The 25463-nt window shown below is 43.5% G+C and overlaps 2 protein-coding genes and 1 long non-coding RNA gene across 5 annotated transcripts; 1 reads left to right on the top strand and 2 right to left on the bottom strand.

The window, feature by feature from the left end:
• Positions 1-8172: 8172 nt before the first annotated feature.
• LOC6731182 lies at positions 8173-9719 on the bottom strand. 2 transcript variants are annotated; one of them, XR_006541564.1, is made up of 3 exons: positions 9166-9682; positions 8821-9110; positions 8173-8568 (listed from the first exon to the last, which is right to left on the bottom strand). XR_006541564.1 is itself a non-coding variant. In XM_016179645.3 (2 exons), exon 1 carries the CDS (start codon positions 9580-9582, stop codon positions 9193-9195), a length of 390 nt encoding a protein of 129 aa, XP_016023732.1. In that variant the 5' UTR covers positions 9583-9719; the 3' UTR covers positions 8779-9110; positions 9166-9192. The 2 variants fall into 2 exon arrangements, 1 of the variants encoding a protein (XP_016023732.1); XM_016179645.3 differs by lacking the exon at positions 8173-8568 and having other exon boundaries at positions 8779-9110; positions 9166-9719.
• Positions 9720-14943: 5224 nt separating this feature from the next.
• On the top strand, positions 14944-16124 carry LOC6731181. Of its 2 annotated transcripts, none has more exons than XR_001599985.3 (3): positions 14944-15102; positions 15159-15396; positions 16022-16124. It is a non-coding gene; the product is annotated as an uncharacterized LOC6731181 (long non-coding RNA). The 2 variants fall into 2 exon arrangements; XR_001599984.3 differs by having other exon boundaries at positions 14958-15102; positions 15146-15396.
• A 204-nt stretch (positions 16125-16328) lies between these two features.
• LOC6731180 (mucin-5AC) lies at positions 16329-18830 on the bottom strand. Its single transcript, XM_039296519.2, has 2 exons — positions 18724-18830; positions 16329-18653 (listed from the first exon to the last, which is right to left on the bottom strand). Exons 1-2 carry the CDS (start codon positions 18737-18739, stop codon positions 16564-16566), a joined length of 2106 nt encoding a protein of 701 aa, XP_039152453.1. The 5' UTR covers positions 18740-18830; the 3' UTR covers positions 16329-16563.
• Between the last annotated feature and the right edge of the window lie 6633 nt (positions 18831-25463).

Raw genomic sequence — 25463 nt, 5'->3', positions numbered from 1 at the left:
TGCACAATTAATCAAGTGTATATACTTGCTCAAGTCAATGAACCTGACCCGAACACACATATCTTCGCACAGGTCAACGGTTAATTCTGACAGCAGTATGTTTATAATGCTGATTGTCCTGAGATATGGCGGCACTTCCTATAATCAATGCAGCAGTTCCTTGCCAATTTCGATCACGGATGACTCACTGGATGCAATTTTCGACTTTTGACTTTCGGCAGTTCAATGAACCGCCTCCACCACCCTCCTGCTTTCCGTACCCTGGCCCTGGATAGCAGAGCGAATATTTCCAGCCAGCTCAAAGCACCGAGCTCAGCAGCAAATCATTAAAAATTTATTTTCAATTTCGTCGCAACTGTGAGCAACAAAAATGGGGCGGAGGTTTGGCCTGGCTCGAAAGAATCCGGAAGACAAAGGGACGGGACTGCTGACTGCAATATCCCAATGTCGCGTCGCACTGGGCTGACAATCTGCCATGCGATGCGCTAAGCAAAAAAGTGGCAAACACTCTACACCGCTGTCACAAGCGGAAACGGATGACATCCCCCTGCTGGGAACAGAGCTTCGCGGAAAGGTTGGCGTTCCGACCCCAGCGAAATGCATCTCCGGCTCGGAATTGGTTCGACTTCGGATGCAGGCAGCCAGCCACCTGCATCCATGAGATACACGCCCACCTGCAATCCGAATGCCGAGGAGCGTGGTTAATTAAGCGCAGACTTAGTTAAGACTCGCGGCCATACTTCGCCCCAATAAAACGCATCATCAACAAGTCGAGACCGAGTGTCTTTCACTTTGCAATCTTGATGATGATCTTTCTGCCTCACTATCCCCCCTACTCCCCTCCATCCACAACTCTTGACTGGCGGAGTAAATTGCGTGCACGCCTTTTTAACCCAAATATGAAGTACCCCCTCCATGCCCCTTCGCAACGTTTCGCCGATTGTCGCTGGCTGATAAGCCAAGTCGCGTGCTTTTGTTGTGGGGCAACAACCAGCTGGTAGAGAAGGCAGCGTGAACTAGGCGTTTAGCAACTATCGCAAAGAGGCAGTGTGGCACATAAGCACACGGCAATCTTCAAAGTGCATCTAAGATATCTAGTGTGGTAGGAAGATACTTATGTACATACGAGCTTAAAACTGGCGAAATGGTATTGAAGAATGCAAAATGCAGTTCCTTGAAATAGATACTTATTAATCAACGCAATTTTGCGTATTTCAAAAGTATTAATCACAGTTAAGTAAACTGAACACCGAAGTCGACGTCCTGCATATTGATATATACTCCATTTTCCAACACTTGCTGTTATGAAAATCTTAATGAACTTCAAAAATATTATATTTTAAAGCCCGCACGATCTGGTTGCATTGCCATCGCCATCTGGTCGTCGGCGTCCGCATGGATTAATGAGTCGCGATCACCGATCTGAGAGAACGGCGGCTGGAAAACTTTTACGTGACTGAATTTTCAATTATTTTTTATTGCACTCGAGTGCGGTGGAGCAAGGGAGCGGGGGTTGGGGGTTGGAGCGGTCGGCCGACTTGGCCTTTAATTGCAGGAAGTTGCATTTTGAGTGTGCAATTTATTAAGAAACTATTTATTGTTGAACGAAATTGATTTTGAAAGTCGTGTGACTGCCTCGCTGTGTGGCAGGGATTCCGCGTAATTAGCCTGCGCACATGGAGCTGCAGATGGAGACGGAGTTGGAGCTGGAGGACTCCAAGCACGAGGTGGCGCGGTTCTAACACCTTGCCACAGCGTGTTCCGCTCGTCATCCTGCCGCCGAGCTCCATTTGCACGATCTGCTCTTTGATTTCCTGCCACACCCACTCCGGCCAGGCGGCGTGGAGTGCCTGTGTGCAATTAATTTGAAATCTGAAATGCAGGAGGCACCGGTGCGGCTCTCTAGCCCATTGCCAACTTTGGAAAAGTGCATGGCGAGCTGGCGTTGAGTAATTGGACTCGCTTTGATCTCCTATAAATAGCAGTTGGCACTTTGAAGTGCATCGGAGTCAGTTTAATTAAAACTGCGCCTATGAAAATAAACAGACGACCAAGTGCCACCGTTGGGCAGGTCCAACGGAGTTCTTCAACATTTTCCACACCACTCCGCAGCGCTGCGAGTTGAAATAAACTGGGAAATGTCTTCGCTAAAGATTGCCTTGCCCAATTTCCGCATTTCCACAGCCTGGCTTCCTGGGCCTTCATCAAACTGGGTCAGGGAGCTGCGATTTAAAGAGTTCGCCGCCCCCCGAAACGCGGCCTTCCCATATCTCGCCCATTGCGCCTCATTAACCAAATTAAATTGCCGAGCTCGGCCTGCACGTATATTGTCTTTGGGTCAGTGGCATGTCGATTCCCGGCTGCTTGGATAGCACAATGTGCCACCATGAGTGGCCGCGGGTGGGGCAAGCAGCCGATGCAGTGAGCCGCAAAGATTCCGATGCGACAAGGATGGTGGCTTCTGCTGCTTGGCATCCCCAGACATGACGCACTAATCCTGATTTAGGAGTGAATTAGATTTCTCTGGCTCAGCTTAAGCAGTCAAAGCAAACCGACCACGTTTTCACTTACTTAATATTCATTGTTTATATTTAAAGCGGAATAAATTAAATAATGAAATTAATTTGTAACACCTCAGATATTCTATGAACTTTCACTTAGATTGTATCTTAGACTCCATCTGCCATCAGATACTTGAGTGCGAAATCAACACGTTTGCACCGCCGACCTGGATATCATTTGGAGCCCACTCCGCCCAGGTGGGATGCACAGCAACATATCATTAATGCAATCAATTTGAGGCGCCCATATGCGTAAACTTCAGGACAGGCGACAGGAGCTGTGGAGCTGCACTTCGTAGAACGGCGACAGGTGGCGCCCAGAACTCACTTCTTGTCCTGACTTTTTCGCTCAATTACGCGACGTTGGTACACTTTGCCGCCCCGCCCGCCTGCTCCCCTCACCAGGTCGATTGTCTTTCCGGCGGCGTGTGGTTTTCCTGCACCACCTTGGTGGTTTCAAGTGCTCCTCAGCCACCAGCTCTCGAGACACGCGCGCCCCGCATCGATTACGCAGACTGCCAGCATCTCGGCATCTCGGCATCTTGCCATCTTGGCATCTTGTTGTGTTTTCCATGTAAATACTTGTAATTTGTCATTTAACGCAACCTGTCACGCCCCGTCTCCTCCAGAGAATTCTCCGTCAAACGGGATGGAGAGCTCCTTGGCAATGGGTCATTGAGTTTTACAGCGGCGGGTTGGAAGTAGGTAGGCTATGCTAATACTTACCATTAATCTTCTAATAGCTATTATTAATGGCAGACAACACATAGTAATAATTTCGTTTTGAAACAGTCGCACAATACTATAAGTAGTACTTATACTATAATACACAATCATATAAAGTATCTCAATTTCGTTTTTGGAGCATTCCTGAGCTCTGAGTGCGATCCTTAATTGGCTCCAGACACACATTGGGATTGGGGTCAGCATGTTGAGTGGCTCGTTGAGCAAGCATATTCACTCACGCCAGCTTTTAAATCATTTCGACGCCACGCAACGTGGAGTCTGGGCTCCGAAAGAGCCTGTCACCTCCCGTATCCCATATCCACCCCCATGGGCTATAGGAAAAGTTCCGAACTGCCCCCCAAAAGAGCCATTCTCTGGCCTCCGAAGATCGCATGCCATTGAGTGTGAACAGCAGGGCATCCCCCTGTTTTTCCACTCTGTGCCATCTTCTTGGCCTGCAGTGTCAAAACATGCAACAAAAAAAAAACAAAATAATAAAAAACAAAATAAATAAAAAAAGGGACCTGAAACCACATGCTGACAATGGCATGAGCCCCATAAATTGCCACTATCTGCGGGCATTGTATCTTTTTATTTTTTGGCACTGCTTTCGTATCGCGCCAGCAAAATATGCTGCTAATTGAATTGAATTCAACTTTGGGCTTCCAGTTCGATACATTTTGCACCGAGATCTTCTACTTGAGCAGCTAATGAGTGAGCAAGTGCAGAATGAATCCACTTATTCCGCTTAAAAATGCCTTAACAGCGAAATCCACGCCTCCTTCAGTTCTCAGCCAATTAAACAAGTTTCCTGTCACAATCCCTTGCGAAGAAATACTTTTCCAAGTCATATGCCCTTTCAAGAAAAAAAGTTAAAATTAGTTGGCTTAAGCAAATCCAAGGCATGTCCTTTAAAAGGATACCACTACCCCTTTCTTTATTTTATTCCTTTTTGAATATACTCAATGTATGGAAAAATTCCTGAATAAATCACATATTTCTGCTACCTTAGGGTATTCAAAATGCGGCTAGAGAATCTTTTCCAGACCCCTTCCCTCGTTCATTTGATTGCAGTGCGCTGAAATAACAAGGCAAGTCTGTCTGCTGCGTGCAGTGACGCCCTCATAATCAAGGAGGATCCCCTGCTCCCCAGGAATCCCAAGACGAGTCGTCTGCGCAGTCGCAGCCAACTCAATGCCATTCCGTCCACTGGGAACTGAAATTAAGAATAAAAACCAAAGGCAAAAAGACAGCGGCACTTAAGCGAAAACAATTTCACAGAAAACGTGCGAATGTTTACTCAAAAGCAAAAAAAATGCAGAGCAGACGACAAGCCAGAAAAAAATGAATATTTCTGAGAGGAAGTATAAAATACATTGTAATTTGTTTTTATGCCAAAGAGCAAAGTGAATATGAAACAGAAAGAAGAGTGCTTAAAATTATGATTAGACTTTATAATAGACATTTGAACAACTCTGAGAATATGTAAATTACAAATAAAACAAATAAAAGCAAAATAGAAACTTCAAATACCCATTCTTTCATTCAAAAAAATTGTTTTTGAAATTTAGAAAAAAGTGTAGATTTTTCTTTTTGCGAGTTCTTCTAAAAGTGGTCATTAATAATTTATAAAAATTCAAGATAAATTTTTATTACTCTATATTTTTGCCCAGTACATCCAGTTATTCTGCTGAGGTAGCCCATTGGCGACTTGGCCCACATCAAGTATTCCTTTGCTGCTCCTTTCTCAGCGTATTTCAATCAAAATCAAGTGCAGATCTCCATCGGCTTGCATGAAAATTACACGCACAAAACACACAAAACTAATTTTCCAACAAATTAGACGCGCAAGTAGATGTTGAACCACCCCGAAAACTCATGCCCCCCATGCCACCCACCCGCTTGTTCATAATTTATTCGCCATTCTTCTCCATTTTTTGTGTTCTTTTTTATTGTCCAGGGTAATTCGTGTGCGTAATTTGCTTCTGTTAAGTTTCAATGTGCTTCTTGTTGTTTTTTTTTTTTTTTTTTTTTTGGCATAAGAAAACTTTACTTTGATATCCGCTGGGGTCGGCCTGCTGCTAATTTGGGCGCATGATAATTGGCCGAACGTGGGGGAAGGTTTCCCAGTTCCCAGTTCCCACTGCCCAGTTTCCAGATGTCGAGCTGCGGACTTCCAGATTCCTGATTATTTTCGGTCGACATACGGAAAGCTGCATTTGATGCGAGAACATTTTCCTGCCGCATGCATCGTCGCACATCGGGGAGTACTTAAAACCGGCCCACGTGACATTAATAAGACCTGCCACAAAAAGGGGCAGTCGCACTACCCCAGTTGGGAAAGCCTTCTTACCATTGTTAGACACGACTTTTGCAGCTCAACAAGCCTTCCTATTTTGGATTTGTGGCAAGTAAGTAAAATAAGTCTTGTTTTGCTTCTTAAATAATTTGTGAATGCTATTTAAGCCAAGCGAACCAAATCAAATCAAGCAAATTAAGCATTTCTGGACTAGTAAGTAGCAACTCTTAAAATCACTGAACGACATCACAATCATTTCATTGAGCCGCATTATTTCCCATTCGCTTTGAAGAGGGCTCTGCCTGAATTGCAATAAATTTCAATTATTTACTTAAATGCACATTAAGCTGAAATGCCGCCGTTTGTCCACGGCTGAGTGCATTATCTCTGATAATGTAAACGGTTACCGGCTTTGAGCTGATTATTAAAAGGTTATTACGATTCTGCGCGGGCACTTGAATCTGTATCTATATGTAAACTTCATTTAAACACTTACAAAAGGGGTATGTGTTTTGGTCTTTATGTAGGAATTACGGCAAGAATCGATTTATAAACAAAAACAAAAAACTATAATAATATTGGAACTATGATAGATTGAACTTCGCATCCATGCCAAGTTAGAAAACTAAGCTGCGCCTCGACTCCTAAGTACTATAACTTGTAAGCTTTAATAGAATAAAAATAATTAATTTCATAAGCAATGCAGTTTTATGGAGCCTTCCAGCTAGTGCCCACAATTTAGTCACCCAAATCCAGCGAAGAGGATCCTCCGAGCTGGATCCGCACCAGGTGGCATGGTGGCAGCGAATCTCATTCGCCAGCGGAATCGCAGGCGCTGAGTTCTGTTCATTAGTATCTCCACACGAGTGCGTTGCCGCGTAACTGCTGTTTTGGGGTCCGAGCGCCAGGACCTTCGCAGCTCCAAGGCACCCGCCCTCGTCCTTTGCTGTGTTTTCGGTTCATTGCTCTTTTTCCACGTTTTTCGGGAGCATGGAACTGGTTGCTGGGAGCTGGGAGCAAGAGGCATGGAGCTCGGAGCAGAGAGCTCCTGCTGCGAACAGTTGGAGCTCTGGCGAGTGCTGCTGGTGCTTGAGTGTGTGCGTAGCCCCCATTAGCCAAAGGATTTATATTACAAGCGCACACATAAAAAGCACCGCAGGATATTCGGTTTTATTTGAATTTAATTGTAGTTTTAATCCGACAGGACGAAGGTAGGTAGGTAGGTATGTTGGTTGGTTGGTAATGGCCCATTCGGGCTCCGACTCCAACTTCAACTCCAACTGCCCCACACCCACTCCACTTTTAATGATGCTGTGCTCGGCTCTCGCAGCGTGTGCTAATTTAAATTAATGGGAATGCATTTTTAATAATTGCAGGGCACACAAGTCGTATACTCGATTTGGGTTCGTGCCGCACACGCCCGAAACTCAGGAGTGCGGAAAAGTCGGTCAAGCACAAAAACCCCAAGGACCAAAACTCAACCAAAAGGGGATTCCCCGCACGAAACATCAATAAGGAGCGGGATCAAAGCGCCATAATGTACACCGAGCGGTCTTTCTTAGTGAAAGTTTTTTGGGGAATATATTTTAAGTATGCATGAAATATGCAAACTTTTGCAAAAAGTAAAAGAAATTCGACCAAAACAAAAGAAAACCAACTTAAAGTTAAGACCAGGCCACTTTTCAAATAAATGCTTAAATGTGGGCTGATTAAAAACCAATTGCATAACCAGCCATGTTTTTGGAATGGAATAACTGAAATAACTATAAAATAAGCAGAACCCGATGACAGTTTGCTCGGAAACTGATAAAAAACTGGCCACACTAGAGTAAGTTTGTGGGGAAGTGGAAGTTCCTGCGTACAACTTGTTCGCTTGGCCACATACAACTTGTGGCCCAAAAAGGCTTAGAATATAGAGTGTGCTGCTCTGGCCATTGTTGTTCGGGATTCACTGACAAAAACACACAGCATATATAAAAATTTGATTAAATGTGCATACACGTAGGGAAAACTTTTGGCGCACTCAATATTTTCAGTTGAAAATGGAGGAAGAGGAACAACTGAATGTTTGGCATAAAAGTTGAGCGACAAAAGTTGAAAATATTTGTTTCCGCCGAGATACATACAGTATTCATAAACACACGCAAATTTATCCAAATGTGGGCAACAATAACAAAAGGCAAACAACTAAGATAAAGTTCAAAGGAAACATGGCCCGTCAAAAGGAAAGAGACGGCATTATCGCCGAGATGAAAAGGAAAACAAAATAATAAGAAAGTTATGTGAGCAAAATAAAAAGTTCTTCTGCGGCTTTGACTTTCCCTTTTTCCAGCTTTTCCTTCTTTCCCTGCCTCCATTTTTTTTTTTTTTTTTTGCTTTTGTTTGCAGTTAATAAAATCGCTTTGGGAGCACACGCAGATGCCAGAGGGCCAAATTAAAGTTCAGTATTTGTGCATTTGATATCGGGCTTAGAGGTATTCGATATTTTGACGATTTTAATTCCGGGAAATCCCCCAGATACTTATGTATCTTTCTGTGTTATGTTTGAGTCATAGCGCCGCCATGCTGGGAAAATAAAAATCAAAATTGCAAAATGAATTGCATATATTAAAGCGTATCACTTGGCGTTCGGCTTTAAATTGTTATTACAAGAGTATTTTATGCTGTCTGCCGCGGGGAGAAAGTCGGGAAAATTGGGAGGGGGAAAGTACGTGGAATAACTGTGCCACGGCCCTGTTTGTTGTTTTTGCTGCTGCCACTTTGTTCTCCCCACATTTCGTTATGTTTCAGTCGGTGGGGCGTGTTCCATTCATTTCCTGTTGCGCCCTAAGTTATGCAAAGCATATGGCGAAGTGAGCAAGGACGCGCGGTGGCCAGGATGCGGATGTGGATGAGCCTGGATGGCTAAATGGGCGACAGGGCGCTAAAGTAAGCGTGCCCAAATGGAGAGATGGCAGCGCAAGAGGTCCTGAACATCCAGATCTGCACGGAAACCATCTTCAATGAAACATTTCGTGAAATTTGAAACTTTGAGTTGAGAATGTAAGAAACATGTCTTCAATAATGATAAGTCAAGTATTTTAGTATGAAGATATGCTGTTGCAACTAGTACTTTATTCTTACTTTTATTATATCCTTAACTCAAGAAGTATGGTTCTTTATACATAACCAATTTATTATAAATAATGGATATTTTTACAAAATGTTCCATGATTTATTCAAATAACCACTTACAAATATATTAACAATTTTGCTGCTCCCAATTAAAAGATTGTTTTACCAATTGCATTGAGTTTTTGATAGCTGACAAACATTCATTCCGTTGACATTCGTACGACGCCCCGAGTTCCAGAACAAGAAAGTATCATAAGTGCTCGTGTTGATGTCTGAAGAAACCAGCCCGTTGGGGCTTTTCCCCATCCCCAACCGAGTGTAATTGGAAGCAGATGTTGGTGGCATTGTTTCTCTTTTTTCAATCATCCTCCACTCCCAAGTGCAGGAGGTGCCCCATCAAGTGGTCGTTACTGTCGGCAGCAGCAGATTATTAAAAGTTCGATGGAGTGCAGCAAGTCCACTTACAACAAATCCAAGCTCTGCAAGATGCCATCAGGCGACCGCGTTCGACGTCCGCCACGTCACCACCGCCCAGTTGGTGGCAATGGGAGGAGCTTCCTGTGGCTCCCGTGTCCTGGCTGACTCGCCAGGTTCGTCCTCTGACCGCTGCTCCTCCTCGTCGGGCTGGAATCGTGGCATATAGATCTCGAGGACACGACGCAATCCTCGAGAGGTGGAGCGCAGAAAGAGCCTGGCCGGTGGCACATTGGCGTCCTGGGCCGCCTTGGCCGCTCGCCTCTCCGCCTCGCAGGTGCTACCGCGGCGTATTCTCCGGAAGTAGTTTCCCATATCCATGGTGGACGAGCTGCTCAGCCTGGGCAACTGATCACGCTGAGAGGATCGCCTGAAGTGGGCACCACGTGGACCTGAGGAATGGTACATGGCAAGTAACCAAAGTTATTCCCCTACAAATAACACGCGTATAAATTACTAGAGAATTTTTTTATATCTATACTGTGACTCCTTTTCAAGTGCCTGCTTATAAATGTTAGTTTGCTTAAGGCTAATTTTTATACAACATTGAAATTAATGACAAGAAATGTTACGTTTTTAGCTGCTCCACTGCGGAAGTTAAACTCATTAATATGCGCCATAAAAATAACTCAGGAGCTGAAAACGGTGAAAAATGCTTGACACACCATTCCGATTCCGCTGATTACCATACGGCGAAATCGCAATAAAAGTAATTATTTAGATTACATTTCTAACGGACGTCGTGTCAGACTAATGGTGGAAATGCGCATTTTGTGGGTGGGATTGTGGGTTGTTGGAGCCGGAGTTGGAGCTGGAGCTGGAGATGAGGGATCGGGAACGTCAAAAGTCAAAGAGAGGCGAGAACAGACAGACACATGTATAAATAATAAACACGCCGGGGAAAATGGTACATAAGGAAGAAAATGCTTCGGAAATATGTGGGTGGTTGGGCGGACTCACATCAACATTAAAAATGGATTTTAATGTGTCGCCTGTTTTGCCCATTTGGCTGCTTGTTGTCGCTTTTAATGTCTTTCATTTGGCAGGCAAATATTCTGGCAGTGGCGTGACCCCTGACCCGCACCACCCACCCACCAAATACCACCCAACAACCAACAACCGACAACCACCACCCACCTGTCAAGCGGGAAACAAAAGACCATTAGGCAAAAAATCTACATTGCGTTTGTAAATCATAAAATGCTGTCAAATTCCCAAGCCCGCCCCATTGTTTGCCATGTTTGTCTTTGACTTTCAGCTAATTACTTGTGATTTAATTTGAAATTGTAATTAGCCGGCAAAATGTAATTTTTGTGATGGCTCTGACAGCAGGGTAGCTGCCAAGGATTGGACTCATGTGTTGCTGCATTAACGCCTTTAAGTTTCTAATTGAAGAGGAAAGAGTTAGGGAAAACGTGAGTAAACGCATCAAATTTCAAAATTTAATAAAATATCTATAAAATATACATACATATATAACTGAAACATTAACACCTTATAAGTTTCTAGGGGCTAAGGATTCGACCATTAATTTCTGTGCTAAATTTATGATAGCTTGTAATCGATTTGATGATGGGTGAGGAAAACTGGCAACAACGCAAACGAAACCTGTCAGCTGCAGACAAAATTCAATCGAGATGAATTTGCCATCCACAATGCAAATTCCCCAACGATAACTTGGCGTCCATCGCCCAGGGTAAGAAAAGCGCAGCCCCACCTGGCCAACAAATCGCCCAGGACACGCAGAGCCATCGGGCAGATCGGGAAGGACTTTCGTCCGGGCAGTCAAGCAGTCAGCCAGCGAAAGCTGTAATGCTGAAATGCTGCTATCTAAAGCTGTTAATAAAGCGCACATTAAAATATATACGTATCTAAGTATCTCAAAGATACAGCTCGGCGCTCCTGGCGCAGTCAAGGTGGAGCGTCATGGGTTGGGTGGGGGCATTCAAATCAAAAACCGTGAGAATCAAAGGAACGGACAAGTGGAGCGGAAAGCTTTCAGTGCGTGAACATCGCTGCAAGGCGGGGCGGAGGCGGGGGTTTGTCGGTTGTGTCCAAACCAAAAACTGTTGGGGGCACTGAAGTCCTGCCACGATTGTCCTGCAAGGAAGCCCCGCCTCTCGTCGAGTTGTTGAGTTTCGTTCTTTTACCTTACGTTTCATTTATTGCGCAGCGGAGTTTTTCCTTTTTTCGTTGCGTTTCGTTTCGTTTCTTTTTTGTAAATTAAGAATTTTCCCTCAGCTTTTTACAGCTTCTCAATGACTGACTACGCTCATCCTGGAGTCCCTCAGCTGGCTGTTGGCGTTATAAAAGCCCAACGCTTCATTGCACAAACATAGTGGAGGACCGGAAGGCAGTCAGGCAGGCATCGTCTATTCTAAAGGCCTAAAGGCACTGCGCAGGGAGGGATGAGGGAGCAGGAGCAGGAACAGAACCCAACAGGATCGGCCAAAGGAGCCGGTGTGGCATCGGGATGGATGCGTTCACCACTTAACAGAGCACACAACTTGGCTTGCGGTGAATAACTCGGCTCAAGAATTGTGGCTCTCGAGGACGAGGGGCGTTATCATTTATGCATACGTGAGCATAAAATACTTACGGGCGGCTTTATACACAGTCTGCGGTAGAGACAAAAATTCGAATTAAAATTAATTAATACAAGACAAACAGTAAACGTGCAGCATGCCCAGAAGCAAAGAGTATCTGAGCCAACGCCTTCAGCGAAAAAGCAGTAAGTAAGCTACTCAACAACTCAAGTCTTGAAATATGTCAGGAGTATCTTATTTTAATTATTGATTTAATGTTTAATTTTTAATAAAATAAATACATCTGATTGCTTTACTAGAGTAAGTAAAGAGTAGTACTTACTCAAGTAAAGCAATCATAGGAAAAAATCTATTTTATCTATTTTGTGATTAAACATTTTTATCTCAGGTGCCAATATTAAATATAAAAATATAATTAAATGTCAATAGAGATAGCGCCTCTGCTTTCTTCCAAGATTCCCATTAGTTTGCCAAGAAAAATGTGCAGCCGCCCTTCAGAAAATATGCAAAGAAAAATTCAATCAGCCGAGCAAATGCTCAGCGGATCCTGTCGGCAGGACGGCATGTCCTTTATGACCAGGCCGCCTCATAAATTTATCAGGGAGGAGCAAACACATCGGAGTCCTCCGCCAACGTGGCCCTTTATCCAGGCCACACGTATGTGTATATGTACCTTTTATGGACCCACAAATAAACGTACCTTTGTCGTGCATATTGCCAAAATGTGTCCTTGGATACGTTCCGCTCCATTCGAGATGGTCTAAACACGGAAAGAGGAGCCTTTTCGGGACTAAAATCTCACGCTTTTACCGGGTTAGGTTGTAGAGACTATTAGCTGTCAAAATAATAGCTTAAGTGCCAAATAGGCGCACATATTCAAAGCATGTTTATGCCTACTGGCAAAATAGGGATACACTGTATTCTTTACATTTTATATAACCAGGCAGGCGATACACATATTATTCTCACACTAGATGGCTTTAGATATTGTTATTAACATTCTATTATTTTTTATATATTTTTTAATGCCCAAATACCCCGTATATTTCTTGTCAATCAGTTTAGTTAAATCAGTTTTCATGTGAAGAGTTAGAATTTTTAATAGCATACTTTCAGGCAAATAAATGAAGAAAAACGTTTCAGATTGATGATACCACATATTTAAACAACAATACCCACAATTAGCAGCAATGCAAAGTCTTTATTTTATTTTTAATTTTTTTTTAGTTATAACTGCAGGTTGATTAGGCCTTTGTCTTTTTAAGTGCTTACTGAGGTATTGGTACTTTTAGTAAAAAAGAAAAAGGGAAGCTGCGTGAGGCGGCATAAGGACTTCTCCGGCAGATGCGGGCTATTATCAATGTTGCCACTTCATTCAAATTAAGGCAGGACCCTTCGACTGACGACTGTGACGGTTGCCACAAAAGCGTCTTTTGCCTTTCGCCTCAATGTTCAAATTTTAATCGCATTTCTTGGTCGTGGCCGAGTCCTTTTTACTCGCCTGTCCTTTGGCTTCGACACTTTGTCTCTCTGTGTGTGTGTGTGTTTGTTGGTGTTGGGTGAAGGGTGAAGGGGGGGTGGAAGGTCCTTTGGCCAAGAAGGCGGCGAAGCAGGAAAAGGGTTTTTTCTGCTTCTGTATGCCGTGTTTCGTGCTTTGGCCCGCACGTCAGCTACTCATTTGTTTTTGTCTTCCGTTTGCTGCGTTTCCCGCAAAATGAAAATGGAAATTGGTTTTCTCTCGGTTACTTACTGTCCTTACCAGAAGCACCAACAAACCCCCGCCACCTCGTCATCCTGGCAGCAACAACAAACAGAGCGGCGCATTCATTTAAAATGTAAATAAAGTGACAAATTACCTGAATTAGTGACACAACATTCAGCGAGTTTACGTTGCTCGTTTCAAATGGTTTTCGCTCCGCACCTTCGCTTTTTTTTTTTGTTTTTTTCTTGCTGGTGAAGTATTTACTTTTGTTTTTATTTTCCAGCGCCCAATTTAGCTGTTGACTTTGGTTAGCTGACTTCTTGGGGTAATTAAATTATTGCCCTTAAAGAGCTAATCGCAACGTAAAGAAAACTAACTATACCACCTCTTCACAACCACATTTCCAACGGAATGTCCCAGCCATCTATTAAATTCAATTATTGCCCAAGCAAAATATTGAATCAACGAGGGTAAGCCATGTATATAAACTTCCCAATGGCGCCCGAACAGGCTTAAGACCTTCGCACAGCTGTCGTGTAAATATTTAATTTACGAAATTCCATAATAAAATTTTCCCTCAGTCCGACGACGTTCTGTTCTTTTTGTTGCTCCTTGGAGGCAGCTGGGTTTTCATTTCGCATGCCAATTGTTTGGCAAGTGTCAAAATAATAACAAGCCACCCCCCACAAGCCCCGGATTTTTCGGGGGGGCGGGAAAGAAATTCGGCATGCGAAGGCCAAGTGTCAAAATATTTCCGAAAATTTTTTATGTTAATTTTGAATTAATAAAATAAATATTAAATCAGTGCGGCAAGAAAACGGCGCCAAGCGCCAGGGGTGGTGACAAATGACAAATGGCAGGGGCATTCGAGCAGACGACTATATTAGAGACCAAAACCACTAATTTATCCCCAGAGAGAGGGGAGATCCGGCAGCTGTTGCCCTTCGAACGAACACCCACCCATCCATTCAACCACCCGGTCGAATCCACCGAATCTGGCCTCGATGAACCCACCACCGCCAAACTGGAGTTGGCTTTGATTGGAGCTTTGCTTCCTCCGCCGGTCGTCGTTAATTTAAATTTCCAAATTTAAAGATCCCTGAGCCAATTTGGTTATTGTATTATTAAATTTAACACTCTCGGCTCGTTGATTTTTATGGGATCTCCTAATTGCTCCGGCAACTCTTACATTCCGGCATCCCTTTGGCTTCGCCGGAGGCACCAGGCTGCTTATAACCCAAACTTTGCATTTCACAATTGGGGGTATTTAATCCGCGAAATTTTATGTGGCAACTAGGTTACGGAACATGGCTTCTAGACAGGACAAAGCAATATCAATTTGTTACCAACTGTTATCATAAACATTTAGCCATAAATCTTGAGCACATAAATAATGTGTTATTCTCGACATATTTGGCATACTTCTTAGCTGAAAAGATTCCATATTTTGTTCACCAACTTAATTTTACTTTTAAGAGATCTATAGTATGCCCTGAAAAAGTACTCAAGTCGAACTTCCTACTTCTATAGGTGCGTTGCTAGTGAACGATCAGTTGGATTTTTTATCTGGAGCTCTCTAGTCAGGCCAAAACAGCACTGATAATCTCTGAATAAAAATTCACTATCCAAATTCCAATTTAACACCTTAAGTTTTTCCGTTTCTGAATCCGTGAAGCCTAGGTGAGTTTTGAATAAAAAAAATACTACTTTTTCTGTAAAGTAGCCTCTTCCCGAAGCAACAATATGTGCGGTTATGGATGCGGTCCTTATGGTTACGGACCTTCGGGTCCCTGCGGACCATGGTGCGGACCCTGGTGTAGTCCTTGCGCCCTCTCGTTAGGACCCTACACCTGCTGTGGACCCAGTGGATGCGGACCAAGCGGCCCAGCGTGTTGGCCGTATGGCTTGTACACCTGCTAGGCTTCAGAAGGATGTCAGAAACGTGTGAGCCATTACCCAAGAAACGTAATACAGGTGAGAACGTTACACTTTTCATGTGTTCGGGATGCTGGGCAAATTGAAATTTTCTTAGGGCCCAAAACAAAGTGCCGCGCATTGGCAATAAAAATTTCACCGACTTTCGGTGGATGCGGGTGGATAGGGGGGGAGGGGGACGGTTAGCGTGTTCGAGGGGCGTGGCAGTTCAATAAATCTTTTGCAAAAAGGCAGGCGGAGGCGGCGGCTGTGGCGTTCGAATGTAATCAAAACTCTAATTTGAATTCTTCAGCTGCAGAGGCGACTCTCCCCTCTGAACAGTTGCAAAAGGGTAAAGCCGATTTTATTTTAGAGACCTGGCCAGCGTTTCCGTTTCCAAAAAGAACGCGAAAAAGCGAGGAGCTGTAAACGGGCTGCGGGGGTGGAGGGTCATGTGTTGGCTTTATTGCGAATTTTTCATTCCTGTTCCTTGTTTATTGGCACTGATTTTTGACCGCCTACTGTGCGAGCTTTGACTTTCGACGTTTAGTCATTGATTTTAGCCAACTGGAAAAGAAATTTCGTTCAGTAACATATCACCACATATGGCCTACATATATCTATATATTCTATATAACAACCATATCCTTACAAGCACCATCTAATCAAAATCCTTTTCTTTCAGCTCGGACCATGGCAATTACATTGGATAACATAATACAAATAAGTGCCCGTTGTTTTCATCTAAGACAATAATAAAAAAGTGGGGAATCGCAGCCCGTAACAAATTTGTCCACCAATCCTTTCGCGAATCCGTAGACTTAACGCTTAAGCCTTTTACATAAAAATGTTGGAAAAGCCAGAGCACAACTTGTGCTTTTGCACCTTTGTTCTTTCCACTGCCAGACGTGTCTTGGCAAATAGCTGGTGGCTAAAAGTATGTTCGCAGCCTGTTCTTCCCTTTAAGACCTAAATGTACGTACGGGGCTTAATTTGAATGTAATGCGTTGTCACGTATTTATTAAGCTTTGAACTAAAAGGAGTACGGATACTTTATAATTCCCAACTTGTTAACATCTTTTTTTAGCTTGTATTAGCTTTTGCATATATTGAAATTTTAGTACATATGATAAAGAATCGATCGGGCACAAATATCAAGGTGGGGTCAGGTAGTGCTCTTAGAGGCTAATTCGTTGGTGATTTCGTTTAGGAAGTCATCGTAAAGTTTTATGCTTGGGGCTGCACGCAACGCGTGTTCTCGGGCAGATCGCAAATGCCCTTCAGAGCGTTGAAGTATTTATCGCCGCAGCTCACCAACAGTGGCTTTCCATACCGGCAGATATAGTAGTCGGAGCAGCTCTTCAGGGACGCCAGCATGAAGCCATCTGGCTTGTTGCGGCACACGTATTTTGTATAGGTGGACATGGTTAGCTCTTGGGCTTGGGGAGCCGACAGTTCATCGATTTCCAATGCGGGACGAACGGCAGGGCGCACGGGTCTCGCTGGTCGCACTTTCACAGACGTTGGCCTCGCCTTCGAAGAACCGGAGACTCCGTTTACGGGTCCACATTCCGTTGTCGTTGTTGATGCACAGCTTGTTGTGGTCTCTGATGCACAGGTTGTTGTGGTTGCTGGTGCACAGGTTGTTGTAGTTGTAATTCCTGGTGCACACGTGGTTGTGGTTGCTGGTGCACAGGTTGTTGTAGTTGTAATTTCTGGTGTACATGTTGTTGTAGTTGTTATTTCTGGAGCACAGGTTGTTGTGGTTGTTACGATTGCTGGTGTACAGGTTGTTGTGGTTGTTGGTGCACTGGTTGTTGGTGCACAGGTTGTTGTGGTTGTTGGTGCACAGGTTGTTGTAGTTGTAATTTCTGGAGTACATGTTGTTGTGGTAGCTGGTGTACAGGTTGTTGTGGTCGTTGATGCACAGGTTGTTGTAGTTGTAATTTCTTGGGTACACGTGGTTGTAGACGTAATTTCTGGCTCACAGGTTGTTGTGGTTGTTACGATTGCTGGTGTACAGGTTGTTGTGGTTGTTGGTGCACTGGTTGGAGTGGTTGTTGGTGCACAGGTTGTCGTGGTTGTTGGTGCACAGGTTGTTGTAGTTGTAATTTCTGGAGTAAATGTTGTTGTGGTAGCTGGTGTACAGGTTGTTGTGGTCGTTGTGGTCGTTGGTGCACAGGTTGTTGTAGTTGTAATTTCTTGGGTACATGTGGTTGTAGACGTAATTTCTGGCTCACAGGTTGTTGTGGTTGTTACGATTGCTGGTGTACAGGTTGTTGTGGTTGTTGATGTACTGGTTGGAGTGGTTGTTGGTGCACTGGTTGGAGTGGTTGTTGGTGCACAGGTTGTCGTGGTTGTTGGTGCACAGGTTGTTGTAGTTGTAATTTCTGGAGTACATGTTGTTGTGGTAGCTGGTGTACTGGTTGTTGTCGTCGTTGGTGCACAGGTTGTTGTAGTTGTAATTTCTTGGGTACATGTGGTTGTAGACGTAATTTCTGGTTCACAGGTTGTAGTGGTTGTTACGATTGCTGGTGTACAGGTTGTTGTGGTTGTTGGTGCACTGGTTGGAGTGGTTGTTGGTGCACAGGTTGTTGTGGTTGTTGGTGCACAGGTTGTTGTGGTTGTTGGTGCGCAGGTTGTTGTAGTTGTAATTTCTGGGGTACATGTTGTTGTCGAAGCTGGTGTACTGGTTGTTGTGGTTGTTGGTGCACAGGTTGTTGTAGTTGTAATTTCTGGGGTACATGTTGTTGTCGTAGCTGGTGTACAGGTTGTTGTGGTTGTTGGTACACAGGTTGTTGTAGTTGTAATTACTGGTGTACATGTTGTTGTAGTTGTAATTTCTGGCGCACAGGTTGTTGTGGTTGTTACGCTGGCTGGTGTACAGGTTGTTGTGGTTGTTGGTGCGCAGGTTGTGGTTGTGATAGATGGCGTGCAGGTTGTTGTAGTTGTGATTTGTGGTGCACAGGTTGTAGTTTCCTCCGCACACGGCACTGCGGCGATCGAGCCTCCTACAGGAGAGCTTGCCGATGCAGGCTGAAACTCTATGCAGCCAGTGTTGTAGTTGACACAGCCCTGGGCCTTGGCATCGAAGAAGCGCGAGCAGACGTTGACAAGGGCCACACCTGACTGACACTCGTAGTACTGGGAGCAACTTCCGGGGACCAAAGCGCGGAATCCATCGGGCTTATGAACGCACACATAACGGCGGTAGAGTTGGTTGTCGATTGCCTTAACGCCCGGCTGCCCGCCCGGCTGCACGCCCGGCACACTGGCGGCATTGATGCTGGCCACCGCAAGGGCGGCACAGGCAATTACTGCAAGAATAAGATTGTTTAGTCCTTGGTAGACGCTTCGGTCTATAGGGTGCACAAACAAATTCGTTACCTATGGCGTATTTCATTCTATAGACAGCTATTCCTTTTTGCGACTCCTTTGCTTGCACAATATTAAGTCTTGTACAGACCAATAAGCTGTAATGATTGTTTCGCAAGTGCACCGCCTTTTATATGAAGCACTGTGTCACACCTTATCGAAATTTCGACAAAAATATTGGAACATACTATTGCGACTTTGGCGGAAGCGTGATCATATGAAATGGTAAGTTAATGGCTTCCGTTATCTTGCGAATACGAGCGCTTGCCCAAAAAGTTTCAATTTCTTTAATTGTTCTCATTCGACGGAACGGGAAATGAGACGACGTTGTATTCATTTCCTCTCTTGATCATTCAATATAAATAATTAAGTATTGCAATTTCAACAACTAGTAGAACATTATTTCTATTGTAAACTTAAAAATCGTTTGGTATATCAGAAAAACATAATTCTTTAAATTAAAATAGTTTCAGATCCTAAAGTACGCTACAAAAACGTTAACCTTCTAAGTACAGGATCTGCCAATACAAGATAACAAAATATGAACACAACATATAATTATAAAAAGTTCCCGCATGATTCTCAGTAAAGTGAGTCAGACCAATGAAAGAGGAATATACATAGGTACCTGATTTGTTTTCTTATCAACACGAATATAAAAACGCAGCATGCTAACAAAACGATTTTTATCGGCAATCAACAATTTTCATCGAATTGCGAACATGTGTTGGCCGAACAATCTTAACATTTTATCAATGTTGCGATAGTTTAAAACGTACTACGTATTTTAGTGATGAATATGTATATGAATGATGAATACTTTAAATGTTGTTAAAGCTTTAGTTTATTTCTTGAAAATGGGTAATAACAAAAGAGCATGCTTACATTAGGAATTTAAATGCAGATCATTTTTGTATAAAGGCAACTTTAAAATAGTGTAGGCTGTAAAGTATCTCATATAAAGCTGAAAAACGCGTTCGGCGATTTGAGTACTAGGCTCCAAGGAGCTACTCTCGCTCCCCTGACTGGTGCTTTACGTGGGCAAGGTACCTCCAAATCCCATTTTAGGCAAACCAGCAACCCCTTTAAATTAGTCCACCTTTGTGAATGGCCCAGAAATACTAAAACACTGGGAAATGTTGAGGCAATTTGCGTTTGCGACCTCAGCGCTGATTATGACGACGACCAGGGCACATTAATGCTGATGAGATGTTGCCGCTAAGTAGCATTCCCAGAACCCATCTCGTTCCCATTTGCAGTCCCACGCCGGTTATCCCGGGAATCAGGTAAGCAAGTGCTCCGAATCTGGTGGATGGTAGATGAGTGGTGACCCCGCTGAACAAAGGGAATCTTAGCGGTTGCTAGGCCAGCACCACATTCTGCCAGCGCACCACCACCCACTCCGGCTGTCTTTTTCTCTTGACTTTGCAATTAAATATGCACATTCTCATTAAAAGTTTGCGCCATTAATAAACGCCAACAGGGATGTAATTTAATACGGTTAAAAAGCACAACACGTGTGTGGGGTAAGAGGAGCCAGGAGTCAGGAGCCAGGAGCAGCGAGTCCTGGCTGGGTGGGAATTCGGTGGGCGTGGTGGAGTATGGAGCACTGTGCATTACATTAAACATGCAGACATGTGAGAGCCAGACCCGCCCACCTGCCCACCTGCCCACCAGCTCACTCGTCCTCGGATGGAACAAAGCTCATAAAATTTGCAAATGTAAATAATTTTCTTAACGAAATTTCCACGTTAGCCCGTCTGTCTGTTTCCGAGCCCTGGCTCCTTAGCTCCTTTTTTGTCCTCGTGTCCTTGTGTCCTCGTCCGCATTAAAGCTCGTCAGGATCGGGCTGCAAATTTGTCAACGGAACAAGACACGACACATATGGCCAGCTATGAAGTCGGCCACCTCCCCCAACCGCCCGACATAAATAATAAATAATTGAAAATGTCTCACGGGAATGGCGTTCCATCGCCTTCGCGTGAACTTTGCCAGCCAACAACTTGGCCCTAATATTAGAGCAGGTCGATGTCAAGTCGTGGACACCCTGCACATGGTTGCAAGCGGGGTATATCGCTTCACTGCTTTCCCAGGCAATTCCCAATGAATTCGTTTTAACAACATCAATTTTCGGTAATTATAAAAATTGCATCCGATAAGATAGAGCGCAGCTTCTTCCCACGCAGGCAATTAGCTAATATAGGAACCTGGTCTTACAACAGCGGTTGCCAGTTACATTTGCCCTGCAACATCCACCATTCCGTGTTCGATAGATTCTTTGAACTCCAATCTATTCACCCACACCCCACCGAGCACATGACCGGCAAACAACTAGGCGCTGCTGCGTTGGCAAATTGTTGACAGCTCGCTTTCTTGGCCCACTTGGCCATGTGTGTGTGTGTGGTGTGTGTGGTGTGTTTGTAGTGTGTGTGTACTCGCTTATTGCCTCGGTTTCTTGGGCCAATTCCGGCGGGAAATTAAAGTAAAAGTTTATGATTTTTAGCCGTACGCACTTTGGCCACTGCCACGCCCGGCCCCTCGTGGATTCGCCCACATGTGGGGCGAAATTGTGGCTCATTATGTATTTATGTCAATTTCTGACTCTCCACTATGTGTGTGTGCAAGTGTGTGTTAGGGGGGGGCGGCGGGGACTTGGAATGACATGTAAAACCTTTTTGGGGGAGCCTACGAGCGTGTCTTGGCGGGGAAATCCCCCACCTGGCCAACAAGCATTTAATGACCTGGCTTGCTCTCTTTTGGGCCGCGTTTAGCGTGTAAATTCACTCTACATTCCCGAGCCGTTACAATTTTTACTCCTTCAGCAATCGTAAAAGTGTGTGTGTGTGTACTTATGGGTGTGTGTGTGTGTGTGTCTACCAGCCTGTAAGCATATTTCAGGTATTTTTATTCCAGCATTACTTTTTATGCACTCACGAGCCCACCACACACATATGGACTCGGTTTTTTTTCACAGCATTTATGTTTTTCGTACTTTTACACTCCGGCGGAAAAGCAGGAGACGGGCTTCTTGGGCTGCAAGGAGCATTGGGGTCCAGATATTGTAAAGGGATTTGGCCCGTGCGCTTGAAAAATTCCTATGCTGTCACTGAGAGCATAATAAAAATAAGTTTTTATTTGGATTTAGCGCAGGACGACATAAATCATCCGTTTTCCATAGGTCCAGTGTTGGGTTTGGATCGGAATTAATGGAGCATTCAAAACATATTCGAAGTTATTTTGAGTACCATCTTCGGTATAAAACAATCTTCTTAAAAAAAATCTTATACTCTCTTAATATACAGAGTCAATAATCATTCCTTTTATCTTTAAATACATTATTATATATCCATTATACGTTATTTTCCTTTTTACTATTGCGTACAGAAAGAGATGGATAGTGTAAGTGTCGGACGGCTTCATGTGATCCTTGTCTCGCCTGTGCCACAATTGTATGCTGTCAAACACTTTAAGTGCGATTCGTTACTATTCGAACTCGTTTTCACAGTAAAATGAGTCATCTGAAAGACGCACAGCCCCACTTGTTGCTGAAATGTTTGAGTGCAGGTTCGGCATCGATGTTTGCGAAACTGTTTGCCAAATTCCGATTTCAGGCGCCTGGCTGAGAGAGCAAACTCAAGTTTCCGCTCCTTCGCTTTGTTTCTTTTTTGCAGTGAAATCATTAAACTGATTTATATTCCGTTTGACTTGAGTTCCGCACTACCTCATACCCTGGCTCCTTTCCGCCGACTGAATTTGAGTTCAAGTTGGATAAAAGGGTCGCCAACCCACCCAAGTCAATTTGGCATGTGTCGGGGTTGCTCAAGGGTTAAGTGATTTCTTTTTCCTTTGCTTTCTTCGCTGCTTTTGTTTCTGTATGCCATTTTCGCCATTAAATCGAATCAACTTTAATATTTATTGATAAAGGTTTAGCGCCTTTTCATGGGAATTTTAAAACGCGATTTTATAAGCTTAAGCCATATAGTTTTTGTTATTTACATGCAGATAACAAACAAATATGACTAAGTAACCCTTTTGCACAGAAAATAGTAATACTACGTTATAGCTTATATAATTCAAGGTGTTATAATCGACGATTTAAGAACGCAGAGTCACAATTGCCGTGCGAAATGGCTGATACACAAATTGGTTTCCGACTTTGTTCCAGACTTGGCATAACACCCCCTCATTCGGAACCCCTGATGTGTTGCGCATTTCCTGTTCTTTTCGTTTATTTTATGAAAGTGGAAATAAAATGAAATAAAATATTTGGCGCTTGATTTATTCAGAAACTTCCACAGAGATTTGTATGATGGAACAGGAGTTGGATTGCCGTGGCTCTGATGTAACATACAGCGTGTGACTGACTGCGTATATATGCATACATACAGTTGCGGTAACAATAATAGCACCAATAGCACATATCGTGTTTGCCCCATCGTTTCTCTATTTTCTGACATTTTTTCAAAATTTTTTCCACTAATCTTAAATACTACAATGATTTTCAATTGAAATAATAAAATTGGTAACAGATCTAATGGATATTTTAAAAATAATTGGTAAAACAAAAAAAAACCTCCAAATTTAGGCGGTAACAAAAATAGCACTGTTTCTCGTATTTTGCTAAAACTAACTAAAAAAATAAAATAAGAGTTCAACAAATGGATTATATCTTAAGAACTATGTTTAAAGAATCTTAATATTTGGTTGCGTGACCATTGTAGGCAATGACAGCTGCGCATCCTCTTGGCATGGAGTCCACCAAGTCCTGGTACCGTTTTTGAGGAATTTTGCTCCATGAATCCTTGATCCTCGATCCCCCATGAATCCAAAATTCCTCGTTATGGTTGGGCTTGGCTTCAGAAACCTTTTTTTCACGTCCGCACAAAGTTTTTCGATTGGATTCAAGTCGGGTGACTGATCATTACTCGGATCAATTTCTGCTCAAACCACTTTCGAGCCTTCTTCCTCGTGTGTTTTGGGTCGTTATCCTGTTGAAATGTCCAAAAGAACGGCATTTCATCCTCGGCATATGGCGCCATCACATTTTCCGGGATATCTGTGTAAATGTGCTGATCCATGATGCCTTGAATCATATGAATCGGATCTACTCCATAGTATGAAAAGCACGCCCATACCATGATGTTGGATCCCACGTGCTTTACCGTCTTAAAGGTGAAGCGAGGATTATTTTCAGTTCGTGGTGGACGCCGAACATAAGACCGAGAGCCTTTCCAACCAAAAAACACAATTTTGCTCTCATCTGACCACAAAAATGTGGCGGCACTTCTCCACAGGCCAGTCCTTGCGTATCTAGGCATATTCGATTCGCTTTGCCATATGCTTCGCAGTCAGAAGCGGGACTTTTCTGGAACTGCACACATTATGGTTGTTTTGTCTTAAGTGTTTGCGAACTGTTTCCACGCTTTCAGCTATCTGGAGCTCCTTCTTCAGTTCCGTCGCCGGCTTAAAAGGCTCCTTCTTGCTTTGCCGAACCAAGCGCTTGATCTCCACGTTGGACATTAAGGTGTTTCTTCCACGTGTTTCGTTCTTTTCGACAAACAGCAATGCATTGCGTATCATATTGATTTAAAAACAAAAAAACCGTCCCATTTTAGCGTAGGTTTTACCTTCAGAGATCATGTTTTTAATTAAATTCCTTATTTCGACGGTGAAATGCTTTCCCCGACCCATAACTAGAGAATTTTTGGTCTTCTTTCGAAAAAAATTCAATTAAAACCTTTAATGCAACTCCTTTTTTCAAAATTTGTCGAAAAAAATTCCAAAGCAATCACTCTTATTAATTTTATTCAGCAAAAACGTGGTCAGTGCTATTTTTGTTACCGCCTCATTTAGCGCCCTTTTGCAGAAAGTGCCCAAAAACAAAAAGAACCGTTACATTGAGAGACTAAAAATTTCTTGCTTAAAGAGACAACATATGGTACTTATTATTCATGCAATCGGACTTTAAAAAAAATAAACATTCAATACCTTTTTTTAGGAAATCAACTTTCAACCTGCAGTAGTGCTATTATTTTAACCGCAGCTGTATATACATAAAATGTATGTATGTTTATATATATATGGTGTGTCCTGTGCGTTTGTTATTAAATAAATTGACTGACATACACACACGCACACGGAGCCACAATAGTCCAGTCAGTCACAGCTGAGAGGAAAGTCGAGTCCTGAGTCCTGGCGCTGGATCTGTTCCTGGCCCTAGGTAGTTCATCATGTCATGAAAATTGTATGGAAATTTAATTGAAAACATAAGCCAAGGATAACAGGCCAAAAAGGACAGGCAATCACACACCCACAGACACATCCTGCCAGAATGGCGGCCATTGGCCACATTTTGGGGCCGTGCGAGCGGGACGGAACGCGCCGCCATCAGCCCCAATCCACCATTCCTGTCGCTCGTGCTCATTGTTTCCTGCCGTGCACAGAAAGTGAACGAAATGATATAAATAAATAAACAAACTACAAGATAAAGCTATTTGCAATTTGATTGTCAATTTTCATGAGCCCTAGAAACACGGCAGGGTGGGGCGCGGCTGGATACTCTCGGCTTTGCGAAAAGTTGAGCTTGGAGCTTGTCAGGACGTTTCCGCAGGAAAAACGAACAGTTTCTCCTGTGAGAGTCGGTTCATCTGTCAGTGGTTAAAGTCACTTACTCATTGATGCAGTCAATCAAATTTCATGAGTGATTTTCGTTATGCCAAGGAAACTTTGTTGCCCTTCTGTCAATTTTCATT

This window comes from Drosophila simulans, chromosome 2L (assembly GCF_016746395.2).
Source record: "Drosophila simulans strain w501 chromosome 2L, Prin_Dsim_3.1, whole genome shotgun sequence".
NCBI lineage: Eukaryota > Metazoa > Arthropoda > Insecta > Diptera > Drosophilidae > Drosophila > Drosophila simulans.
Note: the sequence above shows the minus strand (reverse complement) of the source record. Positions and strands in the feature narration are given on the sequence as shown.

What these genes read in the sequence shown, in the direction of transcription:
- LOC6731182 (XM_016179645.3), bottom strand. Translation starts at nt 9,582, where the DNA reads ATGTACCATTCCTCAGGTCCACGTGGTGCCCACTTCAGGCGATCCTCT.